Consider the following 22,131-nt stretch of genomic DNA (forward strand, 5'->3'; position numbering starts at 1 on the left):
TAACTTCCTCCCTTGGAAATTGCCCTTGCAAGTTCAAATCTTCCACATTGGGTGTCGTCTGAGCCTCATTTGATGTCAGCAAGCCTGATCTGGCTTAACTATTTATGGGAGACAGCTCTCTTAGAACAACAATGAAGGTCCATATCCATTTCTATTGGAACCTTCTCTGGCGCTCCTAAGGTGCCAATTTTAGGTGTTTTCTGCAGTTCTTTTGTGATGTTCATTTGCTTTTTTATTAAATTATGTAGTCCCTATTTGTGTATGATTATCAGTGCTGCACTTATAAACATTACTTTTAGGACCCTCAAACCGTAAGATACTGCCATCTACGCTTACCCAAAGTTTTAACGATAGTAGACAGTAGACATTACCTAAAGTTTTACCAATAGCAGACACCTGTCCCAATTAGGTTCTTAATGTCAAAGCTGTAGGATTAGTAACCTTGTGACCTGTCATACGTCAGAATGATAATCAGGAGCATCCATATGGCAACAACATTTATCTTGCAAGAAGAGTTCCAATCAAGGGCACAGAGGTTGGATTGCTTTCCATCATATACTTAATTGGACAAAAATTAAGTCAATTGCTTTTTCATCCCACCCAAGCGCGGCTCTAAGTGTGAACAATTTTACTCGTTATGCAGAGAGGCAAGTGGAGGATAAATAATAGGTGTAAAATTTAGCAGAATCATAATCCTCCTGGGACGCAATATACCTAGACCAGACTAACCATAACAAGGGTGATTTAACTAGGCATGCATTTTAATTTATTTGTTTCCCGTGAGGACTGCCGCCTTAATGCTTCCCCTTGGTTTTGTTAGCTATTAAACCTTTAAAGCCCTATATAATAGGATAATCTTTTCATTGAAGCCTTAACTTTTAACCATACACCGTAAAAATATTATCAAGAACAACTTCCATCGCACACCAATTCCATGCACAACCAAGTAACCAGAAGGCAATTCCAGAAGAACATTTTGGGAACAGAAACAAAACACTATAGTTACATGGAAAAAGAAACTAAACAGTGTGGTCACTAGGTAACTGAAACTACAGAGGATAGTGACTTATGAATAAATAATTGGAGGCCGACCTGACAAAAAGTTGGGCAAAGAACATGAAAAGCAGGTCCAGGTTATCCAAACACTCATTATGTCAAAAAATCAGAGCGAACACTAGGAAACATTTGTGCACTATGATGGCGCTTCCACCATGGAACTCCAGTAAGACAGATTTTCAAACAAATTGACTATGAAAAAATCAGCAGTGTTGGGTCTGAAACCAAAATTTTTGGGAAGAACTAACACTGCTGATTTTTTGGTTTCAGACTCCTGAGGAGGTGGAGCTTTCTGATTTCCTCCCCCATTGACTGTTTTTTTCTTCTTTCCCCAGAGGGGGGGCTTGATTCTGTATTTTTGGTATTTTTCAGTTGTTTCCTTCTTTCTTGTATAGACCTCCTCGTTCTTTGCCTCTTTGAATGAAATTTTTTTACCATTCAAAAAAAAAATTCATATCAATTAGAAAATGAAATTTCCGTTTCCAGATCTTTGAACCATCTAATATAGGCATAACTAAAGCACAGCATATCACTCAAAACAATTAGAGCCCATCAAACACAAATATGGATATAAATTAACATGGATATGTGGAAATAGTAAGTGGAGATACGGCTCAGGATTTTCTGAAATCCAAGACACAGACAGAGACGCACATATCTCATACCATGAGATACAACATTTTATACGCATAATAAATAAGAACTTAGAAAATTCAAAATGGATATAAAACAAGTTGGATTATAGCATCTATAAGGCACAGTCAAAGTTATGCATATCTGCAAACAAAACACGTTTTATAGTTAATCTGACGAGTGCAAATTTTTTGAAATCTCTAATTTTCTCTAAGCATACTAGATCAAAGGGTCCCATTCATATCTAGACACCTAAAATTTTAAACCTCCACTATCATAGAAGAGCAATTATTGATCAAAACTAAAGATATTCGTACCTTTCTTTGAACAATGTCAGGCATCCTGGCTGTGAAGTTTGGCCCCCCTATGTTCATTGCTTTCCCATCCCAACTTTCTCTGGAGTGTTCTGCTACATCCTCTGAGGGCCCAGGCATACAGTTCAAACTGTTGGGCTTTGCCATAACATTAAATTTGGAAGAACTTGTAGCCTTTCTTGATGGTAAATTTCGCCTCTGTTTAGAAACTGAGTCACTCAAGTCATGTCTCTCACCAACAGGCTCGTTGAATGGCTTGAGGTCTGGATCAATCCTTGAGTGTCTTCCATAGTCGTGGTCCACTTGTGAGGGCAATTGAGAAGGATTTCCACGCTGAGAGAAAAGCTTTTCAGTGTCAGATTTCACTTCAGGCCTTTCTAAATTATATCTAGGACGTATGCGAATACTACGCTTCCTCTTTATTGTTGGTTGCAAAACCTGTTCGTCTTCACCATCATCCCGGTCATGAATCCAACTTCCCGATTGTTGGAGATCCATGTGAGAATCACCCGATACTGCAATTTCCCCTTCCTCAAGTTCATCTGGCTGGAGGCAAATCAATACTAAATATGTAAAGTACACAATCACATAAAGGAAACATAAAATGATTAAAAAAAAAGTCTACAATAATAAGGAGCATCGTTTTAAATTTCAGCCAAAATACTGAAATACAGTTGGGAGCGAAACCACCAAAATCTGAAATTTCGGCAACAGTCCCAAATTTCGGCCGAAAATTAGGAAATTTTGGGAAAATGTATTTTTTAAGTTTTTTTCCAAAATTTTGGCCGAAATTTCTGTACATTAATGAAATTTCCTTTTTTCCACCGAATTTCGAGTGCAGATTCTTTGTATGAAGAAGAGGGAAAAATTGGATACGAGTGTCGGAATCTGACACGGGTATCAAGTGTCGGATTTGGCAAACCTCCAAAAGACCAATTCGTGGATTCGCCAAAATATTTTAATCAGTTCTAAATTTTTTTTTTACATTTATTATGCTTATAACAAGTAACATATTGAAATTTTTAACATGTTAAGTAGAAATAATTATTTATTTCCATTTAGGAAACTTAACATGCGGTAATTGTAAAGTTGTGGTAGTGGTATTCAGAAAAAACATATAAAAGAGATTTCAAAGTGTCTCAAAGAATCCTGAAGTATTGGAATACGAGACATGTCGGACATGGATTCTTCGCCCATTTCGAAGAATCCATGTTCCATAGATAGAAAATATGTAAAGTACATAATCACAAAAAAGAAACATACAATGAAAAAAAAAGGTCTACAGTAACAAGGAGACGCACCATCCTCTTTGAAAGAGAGCCTGGCCTAGCATCTAATGCAGAAAGAGATCCAAACTTCTGGCTAGATATGGAAGGAGTCGCCACCTGAGCCAATCTTCGACTCTCAGAAGATGATCCCGAGGAACCAGCTTCTTCAAATATATGACTGCTTTTGGGACCTTCCAATGCTTGGGAGAATTCATAACCAACGCCCTCACAAGCCTCCTCTTCATATTGATTCTTATTACTGGGTGCCACCTCAACTGCGCCACTAAATTCTTCATCTTCAAATTCTCCAATTTCTCCCTCTTCTTCATACAAAGAATATACATTCCTCTCTTCCGAACTAGCTTCAGAATCTTCCCCATTTTCATCATCAAAATCCTGGTACATAGCGAACTTTTTGATAGTTGAGGAACCCTTTGGCCGCCCCCTTCTCCTCTCTGTTTTACTAGGAGATAAATCTGAAGGTGTTTCATTGGGTTGCAAGCCAACATTGCCACCATTGCCAACTAAAGTCCCTTTTGATGGCTTCTTAGATAAGCTTGCAATAAGAGTGTTTACTTCTCTAGATCCAGCTCGAAGCCAATCGGGAACGTGATCATATTTCATCATCTCTCCGGTCCAATCAAAGTCTTCATCCATCTGATCAAAGAGCTCAATTTCCTCTTCACTCCGAGCAATCATGCGATTTACCGCCTGTAATGAGGGAACATCATGCACATTTTCTTGAAATCTTTCCTCATCATGCAATAATGCCTCTAAGGTTAACCGCCTTTCTTCATGGGTTGTCCTCTGATCAAAACGCCCAGCATTTATAACCTCGTCGGCCATCTCAATCTTATATTGCTGAATATTATTGCGAATAAGGCTCTCAATGGATCCAATATATCGATCTTTACCTGCAAGATCATCCTCTAAATCTACTATACCTCCACTTCTAACCTCATCTTCTTTTTGATGGCTCGAAATTTTGTCAACGACGGCTTCCATATATATGACTTTGACCTCTCTCGTCTGTCCAATCCGATGGGCCCTAGCCACTGCTTGTTCTTCATTTTTAGGGTTTGGATCAGGATCATATATGACAACTGTGTCGGCAGTCTGCAGATTTAAGCCTCTTCCAGCAGCACGAATACTTAGCAAGAATATAAAGCAACTGGAATTGGGGCTGTTGAAGTCCACAATAGCCGATTCCCGATCTTCTAGGCTTGTTGTCCCATCAATTCGTCTATAAACAAGCCTCCGCCACTGCAAGTACTCCTCTAATATATCAAGAAGTTTTGTCATGGTACTAAAGAGAAGTACACGATGTCCTGTTCTCTGAAGTTTTATAAGAATCCTATCGAGAACCCAAAGTTTCCCACAAGATCTTACAAGAAAATCTTTTGAATAGTCGTTGAAATAAGGGTAGTTAAGTAATGGATGGTTGCAAGCTTTCCGCAACTCCATACATTTATTATTGAGATTTTTGTACACCTTGACCTGGTAGTTAGGATTCTTCTCAGCCCTCCGTAACTCATCATCGGGATCAACCCTGATTGTACCAGTGGATTTAATCCAATCATAGATAGCCCCCTGAATAGCTGACATTTTACACCTCAAAACAATAGAGACCTGCAATCCACCATCAACTAAATATCAAGCATTCACAAATCTTAAGCGTATAAGAATTTGAATTTAGTGTACCTTAGGTGGAAGTGATCCTTCCACATCTTCAACACGTCGTCTGAGCATAAAAGGCTCTAAAATCTGATGAAGGCGGTGGATAACGATCACTTTCTTCTCAGTCTCAAGCCAGTCATCCTCTGCACTATGTGAAGGACCGTCTCTTTGAAAGGGCTTTGAGAACCAATCATGAAATGCTTTACGATTATCAAAAACTTCAGGAAGAAGTAAATTTAAAAGCGACCAAAGCTCTTTCAGATCATTCTGCAGAAGAATCAAGAGTCATTCCATGTTCAACTCAAGTGAATCAAGAGTCATTCCATGTTCAGAGTTTTTATTTTGTGTAAGCCCTTATAGTCCCATATTTTTGGAAAAGTACTGTATGGGCCGCACTATAGGATAATCCAAACCGTCCATGTGATCGGCCACAACATAAATAAGTTGTGACCAAAAAATCATTTCTATAGGATGCTCCCAATCCTCCGATCTATGGAGGAACTGCATATTACGGAAATCTCCATAGATCGTTCGGAGGGCTTGGATCATCCTATGATGCGGTCCATACAGTACTTTTTGAAAAATACGGGACTATATGGGCTTACACCATATAAAAACTCTGAACATGTTCAACTAAAGCAGCAAAAACCACAATCTAAATTTTGTTTGAAAAGCAACGTAAACCATAGTAAACAAAAAGAAACAATTATTCATCTTTCCCTCGAAAAATCAAGTATAAATCATGCTTTTTATGGACACCTTTACAATGAGTCATCTCCAGAAGGACACATTCCTAATTATTATAGGCTACCTAACCACAGACTAATGATCAGAACATGAACAGAACAACTTTTTTTTTTCTTTTTTTTTTTTTGAATGGTAACAGAACAAGAAACTATAACCGACCTTCCTTCAAGTAACCAGATTATGGAACACATTCTGGCCTTCATCAGAACATAAAATGGGAGATTAAATCAGATGAATAACTGCTGTTTTGTATCGACAATAAACTTAAATATTAACCATAAATAATAGATAAGGAGTAGTTGATCCATATCCAACCCTATCTCGTGGAGACCAGAACTTTTAAGAAAAATGCGCTTAAGTAAGAATTCTAATGAAACAAATGAAGCATTGTTCTACTAAAAATATGTAAGTACTATCAGCAAACAAAACAGTTGAAAACATTATCACAAATTATAAAAAAAATTGCGCATGAACTCCATAAATATTAGTTTACTAAGGGCCTCTCTTTGGATGACATCAAAATCGGTCCTCATTTGGAAGAAAAAAAAGAAAAAGCTATTTTACATTGATCTTAATTGCAAATGGGATATTAAGGCATTAACTCTATTATTTCTAAAACTATTATAACCAATATTTTTAGGAATGAGAAAACTACTATAACCATTGTTTATATGCGAATAATTTTTAGAAGTATCAAAAGAAGCCCTAAAACACAATGGGATGGGTGAAAATAAAATTTTATTTGCAATGCAAAAAATAATAATAAGAAGAATACCAACAATAATTTAACAAGATTCTAGTCAGGTCAGTATTTATTAAGGGAAGTTAGATATTTGCCCCCTTTTCTTCCCTACTGGGATAGCTCCCTTTAGTGTATTTATGACTACTCTTTTACACTACAAAGGGCTGTCACGGGGAATAAAATGGGGGTGAATAGATCATTTCCTTTTATTAATCGGTCGAAACATGAAAAGTTCCTTACAATTCTCATAAAGAAAGGTAACTATAATAAGTGTTGGTTTCATATAATTGAAGTTAGATTTACACGTCGTTTCAGTGCAATTCATTTACTTATGTTTATTTCACATTATTATGAACAGGACTATCATAGATAGCTCTGATGGCTAAATGATTAAACTTTTAATACACACACACACACACACACACACACACACATAAAGCATAGAGGCCGTGGGGTCGGATTTCAACCTCTATACATTCTTTATTCTTCTTTTTTATTTCTTCACTTCTCTTTCTGTATTCTTTCTTCCTTCTAGTTTCGATCTTTCCTAAATACGAATTGAATGAAGATGATATATTATTAATAAATCAGCAAGAAGAAAAAGTTGGTCAAAACGTGGATGCAGGTCAAAACACGGCAAAAGCAAATCCTAGTCGACTCGAGGCGACGCAGCCGACTCTACTGATGCAGTCAAGTAATTGGTTAATACGGCCGAGTACTTGGTGGATATGATCGAGTACTCAAGAGAGTCAAAGGAGATTTGATTGACTTCGTCGGGCAAATTGCGGACTCAGACAAGAAAGTGGCAAAGGTAAAAGAGGGTCGACTTGGGCGAGCCAGCGATGACAAGGGGAATCTGTATACTCCCCAAACACAAAAATGAAGAATAACATATAAATATAACAGGTTTAATACTCCCAGTCGAGAAATAATTCGACTAGGTTGTTTGAATAAAATTTACAAAATCGGCCGATTTAAAAGATGGCATAAAAGGGTGGCCCAATGCTCCAGCCATTGCGGGGTCTGGGGAGGACTAGATGTACACAGCCTTACGCCTGCTTTGCAGAGAGGCTATTTCCGTGACTCGAACCCGTGACCATCAGGTCACAATGGAGCAACTTCATCGTTGCGTCAAGGCTATCAACTAAGCCTTTGTCCCAAACTAGTTGGGGTCGGCTAATGAATCCTTTAGAAAAATTTCACGAAGAAGGTTATAAAGGATCTACCCGGCTCAAATTGACTAAGTCTAATCCTGACACTAGTTGGGTTCGTCTACATGGATCAATTTCTTCCATTCGATCCTATCCAAGGTCATGTTTTTTGTTATATTCCTAGCCCTCAAGTCTTTCCTCACTGTTCCTACCCAAGTTATTTTCGGTCTGCCCCTACCTCTTTTTACTCCGTCATCTTGGCACGAGTCACTTCTTCTCACTGGAGCATCCAAAGGCCTACATTGGATTATGCCCAAACCATCTTAAGCGGTGCTCTCTCATCTTCTCCTCAATTGGTGCCACCCCCACCTTTTTACGGATGCCTTCATTTCTATTTCAATCTAACCTTGTGTGGCTGCACATCCATCGAAGCATTCGCATCTCCGCTACTCTCATCTTATGCACATGATGCTTCTTGGTGGCCCAACATTCTGAGCCGTACAGAATGGTTGGCCTCACAACTGTCTTATAAAACTTCCCCTTCAACTTGGTAGGTATTTTACAATCGCACAGAATTCCTGAAGCATACTTCCACTTCAACCAACCTGCTCTAATTCTGTGGTTAACCTCCTCTTCAATCTCTCCTTCCTTATGTAGGATTGAACCAAGATAGCAAAAGATATCCCTCTTAGGTATCTCCTGTCCAGTCATATTTACTACATCTTCGCCCTGCCTCCTTACATTACTAAAGTTGCACTCCATATACTCTGTCTTAGTCCTGCTCAGTCTAAAACCCTTGGATTCCAAAGTAGTTCTCCATAACTCTAACTTAGCATTAACTCCTGCTTTGGTTTCGTCAATTAATACAATGTCATCTGCAAATAACATACACCACGGCACCTCTTCCCAGATAACCTCTCAAAGTTCATCCATAACTAGAGTAAAAAGATAAGGGCTAAGAGCTGATCCTTGGTGCAGTCCTATTGTAATTGGAAACTCACTAGGTGTGCCATACGTAGTTCTGACACTAGTTACTGCTCCATCGTACATATCCTTAATCATATCAACATATTTAGTCGGCACTTTTTTCCTTTCAAGGACCCACCCCATAACACTCCTAGGAACCCTATCATACGCTTTCTCCAAGTCAATGAAAACCATATGAAGGTCCTTTTTATTATTGCTAAATCTCTCCATTAACTGCCTAATCAAGAAGATAGCTTCCATAGTCGATCGTCCGGGCACTAATTCTCTGACACTTACTCTCTTTTCTTAGTCTATGCTCAATTACCCTCTCCCAAAGCATACCAATAAAAATTTAGGCAAATATCCAGCGACAAAATGCCAGGTTTAAAGACAAGCCACAAACTGGAGCTAATCAAAGTGGTACTTAATCAACACAAAAACAGAAAAAGAAAAAGGGTAAAATTTGGGCAGAAGTGGCATATGCCTGTAGCTACTTAAAAAGGTTTGAGGTCCATCTCTTTTCAAAACAGCAACTAATTGGAAGAAGTGGGAGAAATTGCAGAGAGATCTCTTCCTAAATGGAAATATCTATGAAAAAAATGGAAATATCTATGCAAAAATATTTTAAAAATTCAAGGGGCCCTAAACAATAAAAAAAAATCAAGGGGCTCTACCAATTTGCTTATGATTTCATAGTAGAATTGTCACTTACCAAAAACACTGGCTTGGTATAAGTTTCATTCATATATCTATCGGTGATTTGGTGGCTCTTCTAATAAGAAAATACTCATTGTTGTGGAGCATACACCACTGACACAAAAGAGAGGAGGAGGGCTCTCACAACAGATTTCATTAGAACACTTCGATACACTCCTTATTTTTGGAAAGAACAAACCTATGTATTTAGACACCTTTATTGACTTTAACCGCTCATTGGGAAATATAAACGCAAATGAAGAATATCGGTATCTTGAAAAAAAATGAATAAGAAAATATGAATATAGGGGATGTATAGTCAAAATAAAGGTTTTAAATATCAGACATTTATGCATGTGTGCTTGAGGACTATTTAATGTGTCAAAACTCAGACTTGGACGAAAACCATCCAGGTATTATCCGGGTTGCATTTTTATGCAAACTCCGCCCCCTTACGAAAAATCATGTAGCCTCAACATTGATATGGACGCATATCAGCGTCATATAGACTGATACAGCTAATACACTCGCAATATCAAGCCGATACGACCAATAGAGTACTGATACACCCGGGACCTCTCACAGGTATACAAGCGGTCCAAATCATATCAGACCCCTAGAAAATTTAATATGTGTCATATAGATCAATATTTTGCTCCAATGCCAGTGATATCAATCTATGTTTCCTCATCCAAGGTCACAGTCACATATGTTTGTCCACGTGATGACCAATAATTCTAACAACCGGTGAGAGCAATTAAACTCAAGCAATTAGAAAAGTTTTTAAAAAAAAAAAGAAAATAAGGAACTGCAAAATTGATCTATGCCACATTGCCACAAAAGTTATATACAGATTGCCAAATGATATACTAGAGAACACATTTCATCTTAGGCACAAATTACAATGGATGAAAGCAGAAAAGAAAATTATGAAAATTACCATAAATGGAAAATGGAAAATAATTCCTAAATCTCAACACTAGTCAAGGTCGAAACAAAATGAGTCCATGATATATTAAAGGAGACGATATCAGAAAAACCGTATTTTGATATTTTTCCCTAACCCATCTCGTCTTTAAGTATTTAAAAAGCTGTAAAAAGGTTAATACAATTCCCAAAAAGCTCTCAGGAGCCTATTAAAGAAGAAAAGACGGCCAGGTTTGTGCAAATATCAAAATATGGTTGTGCTTGTAACATTTCCTTATATTAAATGTCATGATTCCAGAAGAACTAGTTACATATAAACCCAAGGATGACTAGACTATACAGCCTTTGATTATATGGACAGGAGTAATAGGCAAACCTGTAAAGGGGTCCCAGTGAGAAGCAATCGTCTCTGGCAACGATACCTATCAAGATCGCGTGCCAGAACTGATTCCCTATCTTTCATGCGTTGAGCCTCGTCAATTATGATATACTTCCAGTCAACTTTCGATAGCTTTGTACGGTCATACATTATAAATTCATAAGTTGTAACAAGTACATTAAATTTCAATGCGCAAACCTCCTACAAAATAAAGATCAACAAAAGTGAGTTCAGCAAAATGCCCAATTATACTATATGCACATAACAAATATATGATTGAGATGTCTTTCGTAGAAAGGGAATTCGAAGTGACAAACTTGAAGAAGAATGTAAAACACAGTGACTACGAAAATCTAAATTCCATGCAAGCAAATCTGCACAGCTGAATTTGGTAGCATTACTCACCTTTATGACAAAAACTAGCACCATCATGGCATTATAATGGATATTTAAAGTTAAACATCTGTCATTTTTAATGGCATAAAGTTAAACTTCTGTTATGGGGTAAAAGGGACAAAAACTGGAAATAGCGGCCGCAATAGTGTTTTCAAAACGGCAGACACTCCTTCAGTGGCATTCATATGTGAGGGCAGTCTCAGCCCCCGATGTAACTCTCTTTTCTTCTTTAACTACATTTTTCATTGACATTCCAAAAAAGGACTTCAATTACCAAATGTATTTCATAAGATGAGCGTGCTCCTCTGCCTTCAACTGCAATCTATCAACCATTTCATTTGAATCAACATTTGTATCACTTCCTTGGTCTAGAATTATGTTGCACACCTTTCGTAAACATGAAACCGTCTGTGAAAAATGTTTGAACTTTGAACACAACCGATCCACCCCAATTCGTGAGGCAGTCATGATGCATCGACTAAGCTGTCACCCTATTCAACATGCAACTCATGTTCATACTTTTAAGTCTATGGTTCAAACTTCAAAATATCATTATCCGTCGGCATATAAGCAGAAGGCCGAAACGATACGTATCCGGCATTTTGGCAATACATGAGGAAAAGACCGGGTTATAGATTTGCATGGTCCCATAAATAGAGTGATACTTTGAGAGTGATCGTAAAGACAACTACACAGAACTTCCACATAACCTCAAGACTTCCTTGTAAACAGAGACGAAGGAGGGAAGTGTTGTTCGTCAATCAGCGACACATGTTTGCAACATTTTCTGGTGGAAGAGATGAAGACGAGTTATGCAATTGATTCTATAAATCGAGCATCGAGAAGACAAAATTGAGCTCGTTGAGGCCGAAATTGGGGTGAGATGCCATATTGCAATGGACGCATGAGCTGACTCCGACCAATTCCTCCATCAGGACCTCGAAGAGGGAACTGCAGATCAACTAAAACCCTAGATCTCCATCCATTGATGAAAAACCCTAGGATTCCAAAATCCCAAGGAGGTGATCGATTGTTGGAATTACCACTGGTGCTGCTTCCCTCCTAATCTGATCTATCATTACCGTTGTTACCGCCATAGCCACAATTGGTTCTGTTGCCCCAATTGCATCTGATGAGTTCCGTCCAGCAGGAAAGGTTTTGATTCCAATCAGGTTGAACAAGCTCTCATTTGGAAGGAAAGGGAGATGGTATGACAGCCAGTGGAGGCAGGGGATGATACATAATGGCGGAAAACGACTTATCTAGACAGGAAGATGACGGTTTCTGGTGAAGTTAGTGTTTGATAGGGACGTACCGGAGCTGAGCCATGATCATTAAATTTCCAAGAGAGAGAGAGAGTACCTTTTTACCGCTTGCGTAGGTTAAGTCAGTAAAAATGTGGAGAATCACCGGGCCTGTCTAATTCTAAACCTCACATGTGGGTTAATTTAAATCCTTCATTCTCCACATCCTTAGGCATACAACGCACACAAATTGACGCATTATAATAACTAATGAAAAGAAATTTAAGCAATCAGATGCTTGCCAGGTTTGGTACTAATCGAAAAAAATCAAAACAGCATGATTAGAACAATAAGGAGCATAAAAGTGCAGCTTACCTGGGAAAACAACTTTGATCTTTGATCCTTTCCGCCAACATAATAAATGCATGATACAGATGGCAGCCAACTGTGCAGTTCACTCTATAAAAAAACGTAAAGATCAGCAATCATTTAAAAAATTAGAGGCCGTTTGGATACACAGATTTTAGAATCTTGGATTTCCTCAAAATCATAGATGGGAGATGAGAGAAGAGGAGATCAGCCGTCGTTTTATGATTTCTGGCTCTTCTTTCTGTCAGCAAGAGACTAGGAGATCATCCCATGTTTCCAGGTTTTAGAAATCTCGGGATGAGGGAGAGATTTCTTACTCAAAATCCAAGATTCTAAACAGAAGTGAAACGGACGGTCTCCTTCTCTTGTCTACCATCCAGGATTTCGAGGAAATCCAAGATTACTAAATCCGTGTATCCAAACGTCCCCTTAGACATTTCAAAAACGTAAATATGAAAGAAAGAAAATTAACCTTCCAATTAACCAAAACAGCATTTGGGACAATTATAAGGTGTGGCCCATAGTTCCCTTTGAACTCCATCAAATAAGCGATCAATGCCATTACCTGAATGGGTAGATAAGTATTAGTTTTGCTTCAGTGCAATACAGAAGCCTCAGTTGACATCCTATAACAATCAACGAATGTTAACAATCAGATGGATTTTGTTTTTTTTTTATTTTTGAATGGCGAGATATTGTTTAGTGCATAGAGTTAACTAAAAAGGGGGAAAAAGTATTTAGTCAAACCACTAAAAAAGTATCTAACAGCAAGTAACCTGTACAGTCTTTCCAAGACCCATCTCATCTGCCAAAATCCCATTTAACTTGTTATTATACAAAGAAAGCATCCACTGCAGCCCAATCTGTAAAAAGGAAAAAAATTAAGTAATACATATAATTGTTTAGAAGAGGATATTTTAAGTTAAAAGCAGAAGTAAATATCTGAGAAAGTGCAACCTACAAGCTGATAGTCTCGTAAAGTTCCGGCACGTAACATGGACGGTTGCCTTATGACTCTTTCACTCACAGCATGTGCCAGATTATAATACCTAGTGGAAATGAAAATATAGGGCTCTTTCAGTTTGCAAATAAACAGCTTAGCAAAGCAAAATGCTAATTTCCGGTCTGACAAGAGAACCACCCTTTGCATAACTAAATCTAAAAGAATTCTGTGATAAAGGTAAAAGACAGCTACCATATAAACCAAGCCAATCATTTCTTAAGGTACGTGTAAGTAACATGAAATAACATTCACACTCACCAGAAATTCCCTATTAATTATCTGAGAAAGTGCAACCGATATTGATTAAAATAGAGTTAGCAAATTACTTGTTAACAGATGAATTGTCCCTTGGTGCATTCATTTCAGAAAATCTATTCCTTATCATTACTTCTTCTCCAGCACAAGCTGCCGCGGCCCTAACTTCTTCTTCTGAGAGTCCCTGTTAAAAAGAACTGAATTCCATCAACCAACAAGTGGATAACATTAACTGAGAAAACATTGTAGACTTTTTTGTACCACCCGAGACTTGAACTCTGGTCGAGTTGGTTAACAGTAACCATCGCTACCAAATGGAGCAAACATGGGTGGCAACATTAACTGAGAAAGCATTAAATGCTATGATTTCTGTACACGGACACGAGTGTCGTGTGTCGACACGAGTGTCGGACACAGCAAACGTGTGCCTATTTTCGTCATGGATATGAGGTATCTGACATGACAACCCCAAAAAAATCTAGAAACAGTAGCACACACATACACATAAAGCATGGTTTAAAATTTCGGCCGAATTTCAGATTTCGGCCAGGCCCAACACCGAAAAGTACCTTGATTCGGTGTCAGTCTTGAATTTCGGCTGTAATTCCGAAATTTCGGCCGAATTTATCATTTAATTTTTTTTCCCAGATTTTCAAATTGTAGCCAAAATTTCAGCTAAAAATTCAGAATCTCTGAATATTTTTTTTTACAGAATTCCGGTTGAAATTTCGATTTCAGCTAAGGCCGAAACCGATACAGAAACCGAAATTTCTAACCTTGATATAAAGTTGCTGACACTTCTAGCAGTACATTTAAAAGTGTCGAAAGAAGAGTCAACACCTGGGGACACAAGTGTCGTTTCGGACACGGCACGACACGTGGGTCAGTATAAATTCAAAGTGTCGGCTAAATCATAGATTAAATGGCTAACAAAACCAAACCGCTGAAAGCATACCTGAGACCGTGCAGCAGCGGCCGCAGCATTTGCGGCCTCTTCCACCTCTTGGTGATTCTTGGCAGCTGTTATTTTCCCTCCAAGTTTATGGAGATACTCTTCTGTCTGAGACAAAAATGATGAAAGAACAGCATATCTCTGAGCAGCATCACCTGGAATATTGGTTTGCTGCTCCAATAACATTTCACGATACCTATCAACATCATTATTTTTCAACGCCTCCATTCTTTTGTTCCGATCCTCATCCTTTTTCTTCGAAAACTCTCTCAACATTCTCTCATGATATTTGGCAACACCCCTGTTCCGGGCAGTCCGTGCATCACGAATAGCCCAATGAGCCTCAAGGAGCCTCTTACGCCACTGAAAGATGGATTTCAGTTGTTTTTCTCTCATTGCCTTTTGAGAAAGTTGCACTTGCCTTGCAAGATCCATTCGCTGGCGTTCACATAGGCGCACAAATTTCCGATATGGCCGGTCCGGCATCGTCATAATTACCTGTTGCTGCTGATCAACTTCGTCTCTTAAACGGGCCTGAAAATCTAACAGTCGAAGTTTCCGTTCTTCGATTTGGAGGCGTAAAACAAGATCGGGCCTTATCCTTTTCCTCTCCAAGTTAACTGCAAGTAAACCCCCAATCTTTTTCAGATTCTCAACCCTTTTCTTGTTAAGCACTTCCATGCCTTCCTCGAATAATAGATCCTTCACATCATATGCTATGGTCAAATTATTTGTGTTATTTACAGTTGATGACGAGCTGAAGGAATCGTGTCTCCGAGTAAAAAATGGAAAATCAAAAAGGGGTCCGTAATATTTTCTTGTGGCAGGAGTATCTTTTGGCGGTGGCGGAGTGTTTGTGTGAGTGGTTTGCTTTAATTGCACAGCATCTGATGTGACACCTAGTGATGGAGGAGCCTTCCCCACATCTGAACTAAAATCACTTTTAATAGGATCTTTTTGACTCCCTCGTTCGACTTCCTGCTCAGATTTAACAGAACTTGGGGTGGTTTGCTCTTCTTTTCCATCGGATCCGACCCGCAAAGGTCGTTCCTTCATTGGACCCACCGCTCCTTGCAAGTGACTAGCTGTGGTTGCTTTATCATCTCCTGCGATGGGTTCCTCTTTTGGAAGACTATGGCCTTTACTTAAAGGTGTGGGCTGTGGAGCCTGGTCATTGGCCTCTAGACGTCTTGCATGTTCTTCAACATTCTTCCCAGCAAACCTATCCTGGCTAACTGTTCCTTGAGAAAGAAAAGGCTGTTGTGGTTGTGTATCAAGGGGAGGCGGAGCAATGGCACGAAGAACTTCTTGAGGAAGAGTACCTTCACCACGCTGTAAACAAAATCTTCAGGTAATTAACAATACTGAGTCTAAGCAAGCAACTCATTAACATAATAAAATTGCCAGATCTGGAATAAGTAAATCAGAAAAGCGTGTCTGGTCGACGGACCAGATAACTCCGTCGACCAGAAACACAATGGGGGCCATGTTGTTTGGGTGATCCAAACCATTCATTTGATGGGCCATGACATAGATAGGGCCCAAAAAATCATCTCCATAGGATCACCCTAACCCTTCGATTTTTGGAGGTTTAAAAGGGACAGAAAAGGCCAGATTTTAAACCCGTCCATTTTCAACCTCCACAAATCAAGGGTTAGAATGGTCCCATGGAGAATGTTTCAAAACCTAACCGTTCGATTTGTGGAGGTTTAAAATGGACAGAAAAGGACTGACTTTAAACCCGTCCATTTTTAAACCTCCACAAATCAAGGGTTAGGATGATCCCATGGAGAATGTTTCAAAAAAAAAAGGGGATGATCCTTTAGAGGTTTAAAAATGGATGATTCTTTAGAGAATGAATGGTTGATGGACCAGAAAATGTGAGCCCTAAGCAAATATAAGGGAATAAATTTTTGGTCTTCGAACCTTTAGACGCCTGAATGCTAATATCTGTGCTTTAAGAACATGAAGTTGCTGCTTGGTAAACCCTAAACGTTGTGGTGGGACCGGGGCTACAGATCCTCCTTGCGAAGCAAAGTGGGCAGCGGCGGGGAGGCCTTCACTGGAAGAAACTGGGGGCTGTGAAGGGGTGCGGTTCATCTGCTGCAACTGCCTGAAGTACTGCATTTGCAATGTCTCAGGGCCGGCAAATGTATTTCTTGATTGGGAATTATCAACACCCTGGCTTGTACTCGAAGACGACTGTGGTGGATTCATGGCTTGCATTCCAGCTCCAATCGTCATAGGATGTCTCGCAATCCTCTCGGGTTGATTCTCACGGCTTTGAACAGAAAGTTGTTGGATTGGAATATTATTTGGCAAAGACCCAGAAGGAAGTGCCTGTCTACCTTTGGCAGAGCTAGCTTGGACAGACATGTCATTTAATGAATTCCCATGGGCAGAATTTTCATTAGCGACTGGTGGGGAAGACAAAACTTGTTGCTTTGATGTAGTAAGTCGGGATGTATGCGGGCCCCCATTATTTTCGGTTTGCTTTTGCATTGCGGCCATCCTAGATTGCCAGAGTGGAAGAAGTTGGGTGATCAGATTAGCATTCGCAGGAAGAGAGAGATCAATGTTATGTTCCATGGCCCACGTCTGCATTGCCTGTAACTGGGCCATTGCAAATTGGTTGCTCGCATTGTTTTGAACGCTTGATTGAGCTTGTTGTCCTTGCACGGGTCTTGTCATATTTGCCGGTGTTAATTGCCCAATCACTGGTTGAGGAGCTTTCAACTCGCTCCTTTGATCAGTACTCGTTTGCCCTTGCTCCATTTGTTTCTCACTATGCCCAAAATGTTCGACGGGTTTTTTGAATGTAGATGTTTGTGCCTGATTAGCCGCATGGTTAGCCGCCTGAATAGACATGAGCTCCTGCATTTTCAGATTGCTCATGCGGATATCTTGATCTTTTCCAGATGGACCAAGCATTCCTGCTTTACCTTGTTGCTGTGGTTGCATATTTCCCTGGGATTTCTGCTGGGCGGCCTGGAAAGCATACTGTAAATATGCTTGATGAATTGGATTTTGCACGTGCTGTTCTATGCCCTGCCCTTTATTTTGGTTTTCCTCGCGGATTTGAGATACACCGCGTTGTTGAGACAAATCCATTAACTTTCTAGATTGTTGGGACATAGAAAAGGAACTGGAAGGTGAAGGAAAGTTGTTCCCACCCATGACTCCATGTATACCACCTGCTTGATAAGCTAAGAGGGCTTCATCTCCTTCAGGCTTTCTTGGTTGTTGTTGTTGCTGTAAAGACTCAATAAACAATGAAAAGATAATTACTAACAAATCACCTTCGCATACCAAACCCAAAACTACTTAGAAGTAGTAAATAAACACTACTATAAGTGAAAACTGACACCATAAAGAGAAAAGGAATGACAATACACCAACTGAACAAAAGTACATGCTGACATACATTAAATTCCAAGGCTAAATTATAGAATCACTCAAACTATACACCCAAAGTGAAAAGTTCACAGAAGGACTCAAAACTACAAATGGAGTTTAGCATGACCCAGAACATCTAATGGAAGACGTGAAGCTGTTCTCATGACCATTGGTTAGCAAAACGTAAAATGGCAAACAAATTTCAAGTTAAAATGACAGTATAAACTGTGTAGCTCAAAAACCGGATAGAAAAAATGTCCAAAAATAAAGAGGCCAATAAATAAAGGGTGGACAGGAAAAAAGAACAGGTGTAAAACGACACTGCTTTGTTACTATAACAAGATCCAAAAACTTGTTTATAGAGACCCAGAGTTCCAAAATATGTGTCGATGGATATCAAATTCTAAAACCTAAAATAATAACCGATGATTCATCCATTCATCATCATATTTTACTAACTAAATAACACAACTCAACTCAACTAAGCCTTTGTCCCAAACTAGTTGGGGTCGGCACTAACTAAAAAATAACATATAAAAGGTTAAATGAATTAAGACTTAAAAGTGCTATGGAGTGCTCACATGGACCAAAGGGTCTCAACATCGGTTCATCACCACCTAAGATAAGGAAAAGGGCCTATTTTTGCATATGCATGTTATATATATATATATATATATATGTGCATGCAATTGTTTATATAAAAGACAGGCAGAAAAAGCAATCTAACCAAGCATTTAGTTTTAACCCAAAACAAAACAAAAAAAGGAAAAAGAACAAAAGAAACACAGAAATTTCAGCCTTAAATACTCCACATATCAGTTCAACCAAAATAGAAATTTTAAATATTTAAAAAGGAAGCAGCAACCTTTTTTCTTCTTGTTTTTTAAAAAGGAAGCAGCAACTGAACAAATAAAATGCAAGAATATACAAATTCTATGAAAACCTAATCTGATAGATGATCAGAACTACCAAAACAGAAGACAAATTGAAATAACCAATAACCCAAAACCAAAACAAATACAACATGCAAATCACAACAGTCAATCATTCAAAGCAACGTCAAACACCAAAGCAAGAGTTCCATCACCCAAATTCACAAAATCAAAATATGATGAATATGAGAAGACATACAAGATCACAATCACCAGCAGTTCAAAGCCATGTCAACAAAAAAGGAACGAGAGAAGGAAATTTTACTAATAAAATTGATGTACTTGATTTGCAGCAATATCCTACTTCGCAATTATCAATAATCCAAAGCCAAGTAAACAAAAACCCATTACACTCCCCCATCAAAATATCCAATCAGTTTAACACATTCCAAAATTCAAATTGAGAAAAGACAACCGAAATTAACCTCTACCTAACAAAGAGACCTCAGTATAGACAAAACAGTCTTGTAATTTCAAGACTTAAACCCACTCCAAACTCAGTTGTAGAAAAATTACAGATTTAAAAATGAAGAATTAAAGAAATAAGAATGAATCAGTAAAATCCAAGGGTGCTTGAATTTGTAAAAAACAATAGTAGAAGTTCTCCCCTGAATCACAATCACCAAGAATTTCTAACTTGGAATAAACAAAAATAAAAACTAACACGCATAAAAATCAGTTCAAACTTCAAAAGAAAATTATTACTTGAAATTTCAAAAAGAACCAAAATAAGCTAGTAAAATCCAGCAGTACATTAGTTTATGCAAACCCATCAAACAGACAGCACCTAAATTAAAAACCCCTCCAACATCCCCACTGCTGCCCCCCGTGGGAGTCCGGGCCGTGTCTCAGTCCCAATGTGGCAGATCATCCGAAAAGATCAGCTAAGCATCATTGGCTTGGTCAGCCTTTACCTGACCAACTACGTAATACTACGCAGGCTCATCAAAAAGCGCTTTTTAGCTTTCTTCAGAATTGGCCCGAACTGTTCGGCAGATTCCCACGCGTTACACACCCGTTCTAAATGTGTTGCGACTTACTTAATGAACGAATCTTTTCGATCGAAGCAGGAGCATCTTCTATGTATGAATATGTAAACCACACCCTTGAATGAATATTCAACTCGGCTAAAAACTCTATCCCCCGGGTCCCAAAAATGGGTTCCCACTTCATCGCGGCGGCTAGCAGTGCAGGCATTGCTTGGTTCCCGAATGAGTCTGCTTCCAGCGAGTGTGCTAACAGATCACTCCTACTATCCGTCCTAACACTCTTCCATTCCATTTTGAGACCTCCAGTCGCACCTTAGGTGAGTAATAATTCTGAGGATGCCAAATAATTTGGAGAAAGGTAACAAGCACGGTTCAACTTTATACATTTTATAGTCATTTTTACTTCCGATACCCTGACCCGACCCCTTACTATCTAGTGGGAAATTGATTGAGTGCTCTTTAACTAACTGCCTTAGTTGTCATGAAGTCCCTCACGGGTGAAAGCTCAATCCACCGTCCCATATTGTTTCAATCCTACGCTATGGTTGCGGCTATGCTTCAGTAAACCCTGTTAAGGTTGCACCTATGCTCTAGTAATCCCTCCCTGTTCGTATCCTCTAGTCTCACACTACCATAAGGGAGAAAAAAGAAATTAACCCAAAAAATTAGAGTCACAGAAACTCTTGACTCCCAATAAACCCAACACAACTCACCAAAATCAGTTCAATACAGACCGCAGCATTTGTAAGGAGAAATAAATAAAAAACAGACTGTGCCATGAAAAAATATCTGATATCCGCACTCGCTTATTTTGATATTACCATGCTCTGTTTACTTTACGCCTTCCAATTAGCTGATATAGGCCTGTTTGAATTCCCAAAAAAGCTATCAATAGACACTTACAGAAGTAAATTATAAAAGACAGAGTGCCATTATCAAAACAACAAAGCGGGAATATCATCTCCCTATATAAATATTACATGAGCTCATCCAAACCAAAACCACTATATAAATATCTACAATTCAAAACCCATGAAAGCAAACAGACAACTCAAACTCAAAAAATAAGGTTACAAAATCCAACATTTGGCAAGGAAGACACAAAAGATAGATTCATCGAACTATGCAACTAGAATCCAATGAATTTACCCAAAGCCCAGGACAGAAATAGCACTCAAATTCAAAACATTCAAGCAAAAAAGAGGAAACAGATAGTAAAGGTCTTGTTTGGATTCCAAGAATTTTTACTTAGAGGTGCCATCAATTTATGATAATATCCATCCGAATTAACCAAAATCATATCATTTCTCTCTGGAAAGAAAAAAAAAATCCCAATAAAAAAATTCCAGTAAAAATGCTTTTCCTGCAATCCAAACAGAGCCAAATGAGTGGGAAAATCAGTCACCTGTCTAAAAGCAAACACAAAACCCCTAGATAAATATCTACAATTCAAAACCCTTTGCCAACAATTCAAACACATGAAAGGAAACCCAACTCAAACTCACAAAATCAGGTTACAAAATCCAACATTTGGCAAGGAAAACACAAAAGATAGATTTATCAAACTATGAAACTAGAATCCAATGAATTTGCCTAAAACCCATGACAGAAATAGCACTCAAATTCAAAACAGCCAAGCAAGCCAAAAGAGAGGGAGAAAGAGGAGACAGATAATAAAGGGCTTCTTTGGATTCCAAAAACGATAGTACCTTCATATTTATGATAATATCCCTCTAAATTAACCATAATCATATCATTTCCCTCTAAATTTTGTAAACAAGAAAAAACCCATGAAAACTTTTCCAGTACAAATGCCTTGCTTGCAATCCAAACAGTGCCAAAATGAGTGGGAAAATAACTCACCTTCAATCTATGATAATATCCCTCTAAATTAACCATTATCATGTCATTTCCCTCCAAAATGTGCAAAGAAATAAAAATCCCAAGAAAATTTTTCCAGTAGAAATGCTTTTCTTGCAATCCAAACAGGGCCAAAAAGGAGTGGAAAAATCAGTCACCTGTCTAAAATCAAGTTGTAA

At 38.5% G+C, this 22,131-nt stretch overlaps 1 protein-coding gene across 2 annotated transcripts in view; it reads right to left on the reverse strand.

Moving 5' to 3' along the window:
- BRM (transcription regulatory protein SNF2) overlaps window positions 1-22,131 on the reverse strand; it is a 49,008-nt gene that overhangs the window by 26,153 nt on the left and 724 nt on the right. The window contains exons 2-12 of one of the 2 annotated variants that reach the window (XM_077367552.1): window positions 16,702-18,027; window positions 14,779-16,107; window positions 13,895-14,007; window positions 13,527-13,614; window positions 13,342-13,428; window positions 13,038-13,130; window positions 12,572-12,655; window positions 10,554-10,757; window positions 4,973-5,215; window positions 3,305-4,900; window positions 2,007-2,549 (exon numbers count right to left, since the gene is read on the reverse strand). In XM_077367552.1, the coding sequence (XP_077223667.1) occupies window positions 2,007-2,549; window positions 3,305-4,900; window positions 4,973-5,215; window positions 10,554-10,757; window positions 12,572-12,655; window positions 13,038-13,130; window positions 13,342-13,428; window positions 13,527-13,614; window positions 13,895-14,007; window positions 14,779-16,107; window positions 16,702-18,027 (5,706 nt within the window). Of the gene's footprint in view, window positions 1-2,006; window positions 2,550-3,304; window positions 4,901-4,972; window positions 5,216-10,553; window positions 10,758-12,571; window positions 12,656-13,037; window positions 13,131-13,341; window positions 13,429-13,526; window positions 13,615-13,894; window positions 14,008-14,778; window positions 16,108-16,701; window positions 18,037-22,131 lie in introns of both variants that reach the window. The other variant, XM_077367551.1, reaches the window with a different exon arrangement.

This window comes from Tasmannia lanceolata, unplaced genomic scaffold (assembly GCF_043159265.1).
Source record: "Tasmannia lanceolata isolate RefF3 unplaced genomic scaffold, GAP_Taslan_0.1 ptg000024l, whole genome shotgun sequence".
NCBI classification, from domain to species: Eukaryota; Viridiplantae; Streptophyta; class Magnoliopsida; order Canellales; family Winteraceae; genus Tasmannia; species Tasmannia lanceolata.